The sequence below is a fragment of the Nuphar pumila genome, chromosome 2, assembly GCF_984573655.1.
Source record: "Nuphar pumila chromosome 2, dmNupPumi1.hap1.1, whole genome shotgun sequence".
Classification (NCBI taxonomy): Eukaryota; Viridiplantae; Streptophyta; class Magnoliopsida; order Nymphaeales; family Nymphaeaceae; genus Nuphar; species Nuphar pumila.
In genome coordinates, this window is record NC_143250.1 from 42917097 (window position 1) to 42929890 (window position 12794).

Consider the following 12794-nt stretch of genomic DNA (forward strand, 5'->3'; position numbering starts at 1 on the left):
CAACACCCCAATGAATGTGACCTCATCAGGGTCTATCCCAACCTTAGACATCTCTTTGAAAAGGGCCAAAGCCCTCTCCCCTATCCCATGCATGGCAAACCCAACTATCATTGAAGTATATGAAAAGATATCCCTATTACCCATGCCATTGAAGACATCCTGTGCTTGTTCCATGCTGCCATACTTAGCATACATGTCAACGAGAGCATTCCCTACATACCCATCTGCCTCTATGTTGTACTCGTCCATGTACACATGAACCCATTTACCCAACTCAAGTGCCCGTAGGCTGGCCACAGGCCCTTAGAAACCCGACTATGGTAACAGTATCAGGTGAAAGCCCTATAGCTTGCATCTTGCGGAACACTGCTAATGCCTCCTTAAACTGCTCTTGTTGCGCCAAGCCAGCAATCAAAGCATTCCAAGAAACTACATTTTTCTCAGGCATTTTGTCTAACAATTGGCACGCAAAATCCACGTCCCCGCATTTCACATACATATCCACCAACGCATTCCCAACAAAAACATCCGACTTAACACCACTATCCACAATATATCGATGCACTCTCCTACCCATTTCCAAATCCCCTAGTTGTGAACAAGCACTCAACACAATCACCATGGTCACTTCATCACCCCTAAAACTCCAGCCCTCTCCATCTCAAGAAACACCCCTATTGCCAGCCCATGAAACCCCCCATGTTTGCATACCCACCAATCATGGTGGTCCAAGACACCAGATCTGGCTCACCAACTTTATCAAACACTTGGCGTGCAGTACCTAAATCACCACACATTGCATACATCCTAATAAGAGTGTTCTTAACATAAGGGTATGACTCAAACCCATGCTTAATTGCATGAACATGAATCTCCTCCCCTTCCCTCAAAGCTCTCAACTGGCCACAAGCTCTAAACACAAAAGGAAAGGCATAATTATCAGGAAACAACCCATGGCACGCCATTTTTCTATAGAACAAGATGGACCCACTTGGGTTTTCACTAAGAGAGAAGCCTTTAATCATGGAGTCGTAGATGTGGATGGATGGGCAGTGGATTTGGTTGAAGACCATGCAAGCATAGTCCAAGTTCCTATGCTTTGAGATGGCACAGAGGGAGACAAGTTTGCTCAAGACGAGTGGATTGAGCAAACCTGGACTCGAGTATGGAGGCATGGAGTTGTTTGAGCTCTTCATGGCTTTTGCAACATTTAGCCTCTGTAGGATGAAGGGAAGGTGGTGAGGGGATAATGGTTTGAAGACGGGGTGGGGTCCGATGGGGTGTAGGGATGGTCCGAGCGTGGTGGGTGTAGCCACGCAGGGTTCAAGCCGAAGAAAAAAGCATGAGGAAGCCGTGAAATGCATGCGTTAAATCTGTTGGGCTCACGGTACTTGAAACTTACTGTGATTACAATTTTATGAGGCTATGTGTCATCAACCGACGCTTTGGCCGAGTGGTTAAGGCGTGTGCCTGCTAAGTACATGGGGTCTCCCCGCGAGAGTTCGAATCTCTCAGGCGTCGAGTCAGTTGTTAGTTAAATTTTTTAGATCTCCATCTCTTTTCAAGTTTTTTTGCTCTATAGCCTGTGGTATTACTATGAGAGCTTACCTCTCGACCACAGGGAGTCACCAAGCTTCGGCTTACATGGGGATGATGCTCATAGGATTTGAACCTAGACTACCTGTCAAACGGTCTAAAGCCCCCATCCCACTTTGCCAAACCCCTTGGGTCTAAAAAAAGACTCACAACGCTATCTCAAGGGGAATTTTGACTGGTCACGTAGTACATCTGAAAAAAACAATTCTCTTTTTGTCTAATATAGTGAAAAAGAAAAAACAATGCTGTACGTCTGGACTTACAATTTGCAGTTCTCCTTCCGTTGACATTTGTTGATTACAAACTATAAAGTGAAAAAAATGATAGGCTTGTATAAGAGAAAACCCATATCATCCAACACATAAATCGTCCTACATATCATGCTTTGATAAATTAATGCGCAAGGCACATCCAATCTTCGTTCAACGATCTACCCGTTCGACATTACGGTGAATTTGCTAGGAATCAACCATTCGATGGTGTATTTTTCTATGAAAAAAATACAATTTTTGAATGCTTGAATATTAATGAAGATTATGAGCCATTGATTTTAAAGCCTTAAAAAAATAATCTCGTTTATGCATCAAAACTAATGATTTAAGAGCGGGTTCTTATAAAATCAAGCATGTAGATCACTAGATTCAAGATAAAATAACAAAAAATCGGGGTTCGCACGTTAGTTATCGTGACAATATATATATATATATATATATTTGGTGCCTTGGAAAGCACGGAACTATAATTGAGCTGGAAATAATTGTTTCAAGATTTATCAACTCAATCTGACATATAGATGTTAAGGATGGATTGTTTGTTAAGGATCCAACCTTGGACCGTATTAAAATATGATTTTTTGAGTCATGAGATTTTAGTGCATTGTGGCCATTGATTTTTGAAGCCCTTAAAAGACAGTAAGATGATTCAAAACTCATTTCCTATTAAACAAACATTTTTATCACACGGTCTGATTTAAAAACAATCCAAAATATATATATATATATAGAGAGAGAGAGAGAGAGAAAACTGAACATATTAAGCCCTATTTTCTCGTTCTGCCCCGTTAAGTCTCATAGATTGAAGTATTTATGATAGATCTGAACTGTTAGATGTGTTTAGCATGCTCGATTTTGCAGGAATCAACTCTTGGATCATGTTTTTTAACAAAAAATATATTTTTATGAGCCAAAAAAATTTGATGCCTTTATAGACATTGATTTTTTATCACCAAAAAAACCTGTATACAAGCCAAATTCTGGTGATCCAAAAGTTGGTTTCCACTAAAAGAACTTATAGATCACATCTATAGTGTTAGGTGTGAGAAAAAATACCAAAAAACTTTGCTTTTTGAAGGGGCCTAATGGGGGCAGAACCAACACATTACTCTCTCTCTCTCTCTCTCTCTCTCTCTCTCTCTCTCTCTCTCTCTCTCTCTCTCTCTCTATATATATATATATATATATATATATATATAGAGAGAGAGAGAGAGAGAAATGAACATATTAGGCCCTATTTCTTGTTCTACCATATAGGTTTTAAGTGTTTTATGATAGATATGAATCGTTAGATGTGTTTAGATCATATACATACATATTAAATAAAGTTCAAAAACCTAGGATTCAAATTAGATCTCAAAAAAGCATACACATATATAAATATCATTTTACAAAACCAAATAAATCCAACAATAAATTTAAAAAGCATTTAAAAGTTTAGCTTTAACAAAAATAACAAATAAATTTTCAAAGATGAGAAAAATGAGTGCTTTCTCATGAATAATGCATGAGATAGACAACTCAGGTACAAAAGATTTAAGATACATAATGGGTCAAGATCTCTCTTGAATCCAAGCCATACATCGATCACGATTTCTTCACAAAGTACAAACTTGAACCAAAGAATTTCACGACCCAAAAAGACAAAATAGTAAGAAAAAATTCTTGGCTATGAGACCATGTAATGAAGTATGAGAAAGTATAAAAAACAAAGTGCACAAGCACATATACAAGTCCTACTAAGGGACAATACAAGAGCACTAAAGCACTATACAAGCACAAAGTGCATTATTCTAGAGCATGTGTTTTTGGCACTTAGATGCTTTATTTGATCACTTCATAGTTATAAATGTCAAAACATAACCTTATGTATGACTTCAAATTTATTGTGCTTTTTATTGTTATATTATACTTTGTTGAACTCATTAGTGTTGTTTTTTAATATTGTTAAATAATTCAAAGTAATTTAAACATTTTATTTTAAAATGGTTTTGTGCATCATTCACAAGTATGATCTTATGAGATTTTGCTTAACTTGTGTTTGATTTTCTTTCTTTTCACTTTGATGTACTCTTATGTGAAACCTAGAATACTTTATGTAGTATTAAAATTACATTTGGTTAGGGTCCTAGTGATTGTGGATATCTTGTTGTTGTTGTTTTAAAATTTGAATAAATGATTTTTCTATATTAATATATGATTTTTATGCACTTATGATTGTCTTGCAAACACATTAATGAATGAGTTTGTCTATTTGTGCATAAGATATTGAGCATGATTTCTTCATGCAAAACTTGTTTTTTTTGTGGGAACCTTCCTTGTGTTTTCCCTTTGTGGGTTTTATAAGCATACCCTTTGTGGTTCACTTTTGTCCTTGTCAATTTTGTATCTATTGGTAGACATTCATGTTAAAGACTCTCATTGGTGAATATTTTATCTTGTCATATGATTGCTTATTAATATTAGTTTGTCTTCATTGTAGTATTTTATCTTGCTTTCTCCACTCTTCTCTCTTATTTGAGTGTTTTTTTTTTGGATAAGAGATTTTTGTTTATTAGTTTTACAACCATGGTTGTGGTGAGTTATGTGCACCCATTGTAATTGATGTTATTGTTTGCAGTTTTACAAATATTTATGAGGTGAGGGATGTGCACCTCTTGTAGTTGTAGCTGGTTTGTATTGTAAAATAGTCAATATTGTTAGTGCAAGGTCATTGGTATGGTTATTGCTGATATTTGTGTTTGATCGCTTGTCCTATGAGATGATACAATTAAATTTTGAGTTGGAGATCAAGGAGGTGGTTGCTCGTGGTGAGCAAATTGGTGTTTTGCAAATATCATTCTTTTTGTTATATGTGATTTTAAAATCTATCCATGAACTTTCTAATCTTTTTTTGTTCATTTTTTTGTATGGAAAATGTTTAATCATTAAAAAAATTTATGCATTATTATGTGCATTGAATATGCTTTAATTGCATGTTGGACATATATGTTTAGGATATTTAGATTTTTTTCATGTTGGTTGTCTTGCATGTTTTGTATGAATTTAATTAATTTTTCATTTATTATAATTTCTTTTGAGTTCTTACGTTTGATATACATGTTGTCGCATTTTGCCTAGTGTAAGTAATGAGTGGTATCTTATTGAAATGTTTACCCAAGCCTTTGAGACATTATTGCAAAATTTTTTTATTGATATTTTATGTCTAATATATATATATATATATATATATATATATATATATATATATATATATATATATATATTTCTAAGCATTTTATTAATGAGAACATTTTATATTTTTTGCTTGTGACTCTTAGTGAGTTGTGTATCTTCATTGTGAGAGTGTTCTTGGTCCATAAGTGACCACTTTACTTTTTGTAACTCATTGTAGCCTTTAAGACACTCTCTTGTGTTTTTGATATGTTCTTGTTTTTTGAATTTTAGTGATCAAAATTCTATGTTCAGAATTTATAAAAAAAATTGTTGTTTTTATGGTTATTGTCTAAACAAGAAATTCTTAAAAATTGATTTTGAAGTATATTTCTTGTGTTTCTCTTAATAGCTATTATACCTTGCTTGAATTGTTACTATCGTTTCTAAAATCTTAAAATTATTTCTTAAGGTGCATATTTGACTCACTTTTAAAAATTGTTTAGTTTATAGTACCTCTATGTCTTGTTAGGGAACTTAACCATCCTTGATTCATATATATATATATATATATATATATATATATATATATATATATATATATATATATATATATATGTTTTAAAAATATATATGTATTTTATATCTATTTTTAAAAATATTGGGTTAAAATATTTTCTTTTAATAACTATTTGGTTAGGATATCTTTCTTTATGTAGTTAAAACCTTTATTTTGTTCTCTCTGCAGGCTCTTAAAGATACTCTAGGTTGAGAAAAAATATTTTCTATGGGACTAGCCCAATGGCTAGTTGGGCTAGCCATCTTGCTCCCTCTATTCTCTATATATATGGGATTTCTCCCATAATTTTTGTATGCTTTTCTTAAGCAATTTACTGTGTAAAATTTTATACTTTTTATTTTATATTTTTTTTGCTCTTTTGTGTGCCACTGTGAGCTATGTTAGTGTGTCGTAGTGGCCTTGTGCTTGAGCACTTTCTTGTATGCTCTTAGTAGCATTGTGAGTTTCTATTTGAGATTTTATTACAATTGTTTTATGTTTGGTGTTTAGTAAGTATGAAGAGATATGCACCTCATGTCGAGGATTTTTGCTTGATTACGGATAACACATACAGTCTGGAACAGGTGTGCTCATTTTCATTGATCTTGAACATGTTCTTGTTGCAGTTATATACCAAAGTTTTTAACTTATTTTTTTTAGTTCATCTTTGCAATTTACAAAGAATGAACCGTGAACAAATGAAGCATTTCCTCAAGTATCAAATGGGGGTTCTTGCCATAAAATATTATTGTGCAGATCCAAAAAAAATCCTCATCAGTTAGTCAATTTCTATTTAGACTGATGGGTTTATCTTGCATCATTTGTTCCTTTATGATGTAACTGTTAAATTATGTATAATCAACCATGTAATCTAATATATATTATATATATATATAAGGTAATACATATGTATATGTATCTACTCATTATATAATATATATATATATATATGTGTATATATATATATTGTTAGCCGTAGGGGAAGTTTAGTCTTTTTATGCATATTCTTTTTCGTGAAATAGCTTGTAATTATTTTTTGTATTTTCTTTTCCTTTTTTTGCATTTAATGATGTACTTACCTTGGGAGGGGCCAACACACTAGTCGTTGGACCCCTCCAATGGTCACATTTGTGACCGTTGGAGGGGTTCCAATGACTATGTGTGGAGCCCCTTCCAAGGCCCACTAAGCCCTATAAATATGGGCATTCTCTCATGTATTTTTCCATGGCTTTGGGTCAAATCCCAAGCATTCAATAAAGCTTTTTATTCTTTTAGTGCATTTGTGAGATTGATTTGTGCTTTTGTGCACAAGTGTTCTAAGTGTTCTTATTGTGCATGTGTGCACGTTTTTGTTATCAATAATATTAAGGTCTTGATCATAGTATCTTGTTGAAGATACTTTCACAGTAACAACATTTTTTTATATTTAATCATGCAAAATTTTTCATAGGCAACTGCTATTGCCTTTTGCTTGAAGTTTCAAGACTAACAAAACCAAACACTATAAGAGTCCTTTTTAAATTGATATTAGGGAAGCTGGCTCTTTGGATCACTTGATCATTGAAGAAAAGGGTGACTTTTTCAGTCATGGGCTTGGGAATAAGTTTTCTTGCTAGGCTGATAATCTTGACAAATAAGTAAATTGATCAATTAATTATCAGAGGGATTCAGGATGCAGCTAATGTTTAGATTGCCCATGAGGGGAGCTAAAAATGTTTTGGTTTTTGCCAAGCATTTGATGTCAAATGCTTGTAGCATTTTCATCACGTTTTATTCAAAAAAATCAGTTTGTAAGATTTCTTCAAAATATTGCATATACACCAGGGAAAATGTGGCAAATATATTTTCACATTTTCAAGAAAATAAAAAGATTGTAAATATCTATGACTTGATGTTTGTGACTGTTTCTGACGGATCTGTAATTGCAAAATTAGTCAGCATGGTCACCAATTTTTGGCAGGACCTGTTAGTCTGTTGGCTCCGCAAGAGATTGGCCTAGGCCTAGTCAAATTGCTACTACCTTACAAATGGTAGGACCTTTAAGGGGCTTTCCCTCATTCTTGTGAAAATGTAACAGGTCTTGAAGATGGAGTTTGATGTCTTGAACCATTTGTGCTTTGAGTTGACTGCACCCACTACAAAGACGTTTCTCAGGTGAATGATCTTTTTACAGTTTTTAACAGCAATTATTTTGGTTATCTATTGAAGTAACAACTACCTGAATTGTCTTTTATATCATGGTGATTTTTTCAGGTGGTTTCTGCGAGCAGCACAAGCTTCACATAAGGTATATGAAATTTCTTTTCTAGTCACATTTTTTTCGATATGGAATTTCTTGAATTTCTAGTCACAGTTGACCATGGATCATGTTTACTGAAGTTGATGTCCTGGTTCAGATGGATCAAGCTTATGCATTGGAGTTCTTGGCAAATTATCTAGCAGAACTTACATTACTTGATTATGGGTTCCTGAAGTTCCTCCCTTCTCTTATAGCTGCATCTTCTGTGTTCCTAGCCAAATGGACGCTGGACCAATTATCACAACCTTGGGTCTCTTCTTTCTTCATTTTTATGTTTGTTTCTTCGTAATTTTGGCCAAGCCACAACTTCTAAAATTTGTTTATTTGGTGTTCGATATATTCTGTAGAATTCAACCCTGGAGCACCACAATTACAAGGAATTGGATCTAAAACATGTAGTGTTTGAAATTCATCGTCTGCAAATGGATGCCAATGGTCCCACGACCAATATCTCTCTTAAAGCAATTAGAAAGAAGTATAGCCAACAAAAGGTACTTGTTGACTGATAATGTACCTTGGTTTCTGATTTCTGGTTTGTCTATTTCAAGCTTTCAACCCTCCACCTGGTAAAATAGGCTAATATTATTGGCTTTTGGATATTAAGCTTTGCATTGTTAACAAAGTTATTTATGTATGTCTTGAATTACCTTTTCTTGTGATGGTGGCAGTTCAAGTCCGTGGCAGCTTTGATACACTCTTTCATTGAGACATAAACTCATAAACAACCAATTGGTTGGCAGCTAGTTTTGAAGAACCATTGCAATCTTATGCTCTCCTTGCATTATAGGCTGGCTTTTATCATGTCCGGTAATGCAGTGCTACCCTTAGTTGACCAAGATCCGGATGTATCGATCTGGGCCATGATGCACCATCTTTTCATGCGTCTCTTTGCCATAGGTTGGTCCATGAACTGTGGACCATGAATAAGGATATGCAGGAGGCAGTCAGTGTTACATTTCAAATTACAAGGACCAACTTTAACCAAGCTTTCCTACAATATCATTTTTTGTGGTACTAGTGCTACCGAGTCTGTTCTATTCTGCAGCTTTGACTTCTTGTATGCAATTGTGTATGTGGTGACTGTAATTCCTAGTCTCTTTTTCTTTCAATTCGAGAACAAAATTGTCGTGACAATCCACTAAAAAATGAGGCTTTGTTTTGATGATCCAGCAAAAAAACTTTGTATCATTTGATGCACATATACACGCTTAAAAAGAATTGCTCTGCTTTGCTGTTTTGTTCGGTATAGACCTAATTGACAAATGTAAATCTATAAAATTTTCTGGCCATCATTTTGTTGTCTATTATGGCATTGAACCACCATAACTTATGGTGGCAAACCTTAATTTGTATGGGCGTAAATTCCAAAACAAAAAGTTAGCCTATAATGTTTAACATTGTTCTATTTATTGGTTGGATTTAGTAGATGTGGCTTACAGCTATAATTTCCAGCCAGATGGGTAGCATAGGTGCATTCAGTGCTCTCTCTCTCTCTCTCTCTCTCTCTCTCTCTCTCTCTCTCTCTGCAAAATTATAGTTACACACGCACCCCGATTTTAATAAGCCGAACACCCTCCATTTATACTCGACTCGTTAAACTTGTTTATCCTAATAAGCAGCTCATGCCTCAAACTTCTGAGCCTAATTGATGAGCCGAATGAGGTTGATGTGAGATGAACAAGTCCAAGCCATGAGGTTGGTTAGTTTACCGCTAATGGGCTGAGACTGAAGGATCGAGTGCTATGCGCACCGAGTAAGAGATTTAGAAACGGTGTAAGGTCTTCTTAAGGGGGAAACTTTCTCTTTTTTCTTTGTTTTTATTCTTGAGCGAGAACCTCTCCTTAATATAAGAAAGTTGCTAGAACTTCTCCTCCCCTGGGTAGCCATTACCCAGCAAAGATAATGATTCTATTGATTTTCCCTCCTTAGAAGGAGCAGTAACCATAACACACTCCATGTCTATCTAGATGAGGCATATTTGAATATGCCTCATTTGGATCGGCCCACTAGTGGGTGATTCATGCATTTGAGAGAGTGGGTCCACCTCTCTCCCCAACGCATGAATCCATGTGTGAACATGATCATCCATGGTCATGTATGACCAACATCTCTCACTTGGCTATGTGAATAGTATCACGATGCAGGATTTTACCTACAACTATTAGAGTATTTCATTTGCATCAAGATTTCAACAGTTTGTACATAAGGGACATTTAGCATTTCTTGTCCTTCACCTGAACTATCATTCTTACTTAATTTGACATCTTTTATCACAGGCGTTCTAACAGGCTTACATGCACTTATTCTAAATTTCTTGAGTATATGATTTATATACATTTCTTGTCTCAACCTCAAAAGTTTAGATTTTCTATTTCAAGTGATTTTTAATTCCATGAACATAGGATGCTTGTCCCATATTTTTCATCTCAAATTAGAAATTTAACCATGACTTAGGTTTGACAATCATATCATTATCGTTTTCAATCAAAAGAATATCATACACATACAGTGAGAGAATAGAGAATTTGCTCACTTTTCCAAACATAAATACAATAGTCAAATCTATTTGTCACAAATATCAATGAAGTAATTGCCTTATGAAACTTTAAGTACCACTGACGTGGTGATTGCTTGAGCTTATATAAGGATCTTTTTAACCTATATACTTTATTTTCTTGGCCTTTAAGAACATAGCCTTCAAGTTGTTCAATAAAAATGGTTTTCTTAATCTCACCATTTAAGAATGCAGTTTTAACATCCATTTGATGTAGATCTATATCGTAATGAGCTACAATAGTGAGGATTATCTTTATTGAGCCAAATTTTGCAATAGGTGAATATGTATCAACATAGTCTAACCCTTCTTTCTGAGAAAAACCTTTAGCTACCAATCTAGCTTTAAATTTATCAATATTACCATCAGATTTGAAAATTTTTTTTAATTCATTTATATCTAATGGCTTTTTTTTCTTATGTAAATCTATCAATTTCATATTTGGTTTTTCTTAATAGATTCAATTTCTTCGTCCATGGTTTTTACCTAGTTTGTTGACTCAAGTGATTTTATTGCCTCATTATATGACAAGTTATCTTTCATGTCATCAAGGTCTAAGGCATAACATAGTTCCTTCGACAAGTAAACATAATAGCCATCCAAGCATAACAGGAGAGCTCTAGACCTTTTATGGCCAACCTGAGTCTGATGAGAAGTAAAAGGAGTACTAACAGTTGGTTTATCATTACCCAATTGTTCTTATAAATCATCATAATCATAGTAGAAATCAAGTGAATCATCTCTATTTATTTCAGAAATGACCGGTTCCATGTTTTGATCTTCTAATAATACATCTTTGCCTTCAATTAAACCCTCATCATGATGGTAAAATCTATAAGCTTTGGATCCTTTGAGATATCCAATAAAAATACACCTTATAGATTTGCTATCAAGTTTATCTTTTGATCGCTCTATAACATTTATATGAGCTACTGAACCCCATCTACGAAGGTGACTTAGGTTAGGTTTTCTTCAAGTCCATAACTCATAAGGTGTAGAGACTATAGCCTTACATAAAACCCTATTTAGAACATATATTGATGGTATGTATTGTTTCTCCCCAAAATACTTTGGGTAACGAAGTATTAGACAACATGCATCTAACCATGTTAAGAAGGGTTCTATTATATTTTTTAGTCACACCATTTTGTTGAGGCATTCATGGAGTTGTAGTTTGAGGTTCGATCCCATTAGTCTTACAATATTCAGAAAATTCATTTAAAGTATATTCTTCTCCTCGATGAGACCATAAAACTTTAAATTTTCTATCAAGTTGGCTTTCAGCTTCTTGATGATATTCTTTAATTTTTTCTAATGCTTCATACTTATATGTTATAAGATATACAACTATATCTTGAATAATCATCAATAAAAGATATGAAATATTGCATTCTTTTATGAGTTTGGGTCCTCAAGAGACTACAAATATTTGAATGGATAATTTATTATAATCCAGATGCTCTAATTACATTATTTGGAAATGGTTTTTTTGTCATTTTTACATAAATACATGATTCACATCTGTGAAAAGTTGTTTCTTCAAAATTAAGTATTAAATTTAATTTGACAAGTTTTTTCATTCTCTTTAAATTAATATGTCTGAGTCTTTAGTGTCATACATTCACATCCACATTAAGAACATTATCAATATAGGCAGAAACAGATGAAATTTTATTCATCTCATAATCTAAAATTTTAAACAATTCATGTTCTTTGTCAAAAACCCCCATCAAGCAAAACCTGACTGTGCTTGCTCATAATAACTTTTTTAGGTAAGAACCTAACTTCCAACCTCTTGTTGACCAATGTTGAAACAGACACTAGGTTTCATCTCATGGATGGTATAAACAAATCATTTGATAACAAAACATTATTTCTTGGGGTTTCAATACATAAGTCTCAACACCCATAACATCATAGTAAGTATCGTTCCCCATGTACACCCGATGTTTCCTGGGTTTATACTCAACCATGTCCACCATTCCTTCCTTTCTCTTGGCTATAAGTCGTGTCGCTCCAGAATTCACCCACCATCCAGAAAGTGTCTGGTCCACATATGGGTATTCCGATATCATGCATATTATATCACGCATCTCCTTTTGCATGTCATTTTTGTTATTCTTGTTGTTGTTGTTGTTGTTGTTGTTCGGGCGACTCCAACAATCTTTCTTTAAGTGTCCAGGTTTTTCACACTTAAAAATTTCACTTGGGAGGCGGTTGCCTGTGGCTTGAGGAATGTTGGACCATTTTTCTTATCAAATTCGCCATTATTTTTGAAAAACTTTCTTTTGAAATGTGGGTGCCTGGAATGACTATGGCTACTACTAGGTGCATCTTTAGTGAAATATAATTTGCTCTTCT

At 34.2% G+C, this 12794-nt stretch overlaps 1 protein-coding gene, 1 non-coding gene and 1 pseudogene across 2 annotated transcripts; 2 read left to right on the forward strand and 1 right to left on the reverse strand.

Moving 5' to 3' along the window:
* Window positions 1-274: 274 nt before the first annotated feature.
* LOC149845352 (pentatricopeptide repeat-containing protein At1g05750, chloroplastic pseudogene) lies at window positions 275-622 on the reverse strand (annotated as a pseudogene).
* A 482-nt stretch (window positions 623-1104) lies between these two features.
* On the forward strand, window positions 1105-8592 carry LOC149845353 (cyclin-A2-2-like). Its single transcript, XM_089987678.1, has 7 exons — window positions 1105-1235; window positions 4489-4507; window positions 7658-7734; window positions 7834-7867; window positions 7977-8129; window positions 8227-8370; window positions 8548-8592. Exons 1-7 carry the CDS (start codon window positions 1105-1107, stop codon window positions 8590-8592), a joined length of 603 nt encoding a protein of 200 aa, XP_089843804.1.
* TRNAS-GCU (transfer RNA serine (anticodon GCU)) lies at window positions 1440-1521 on the forward strand. The gene has a single exon. It is a non-coding gene; the product is annotated as a tRNA-Ser (tRNA).
* Window positions 8593-12794: the final 4202 nt, after the last annotated feature.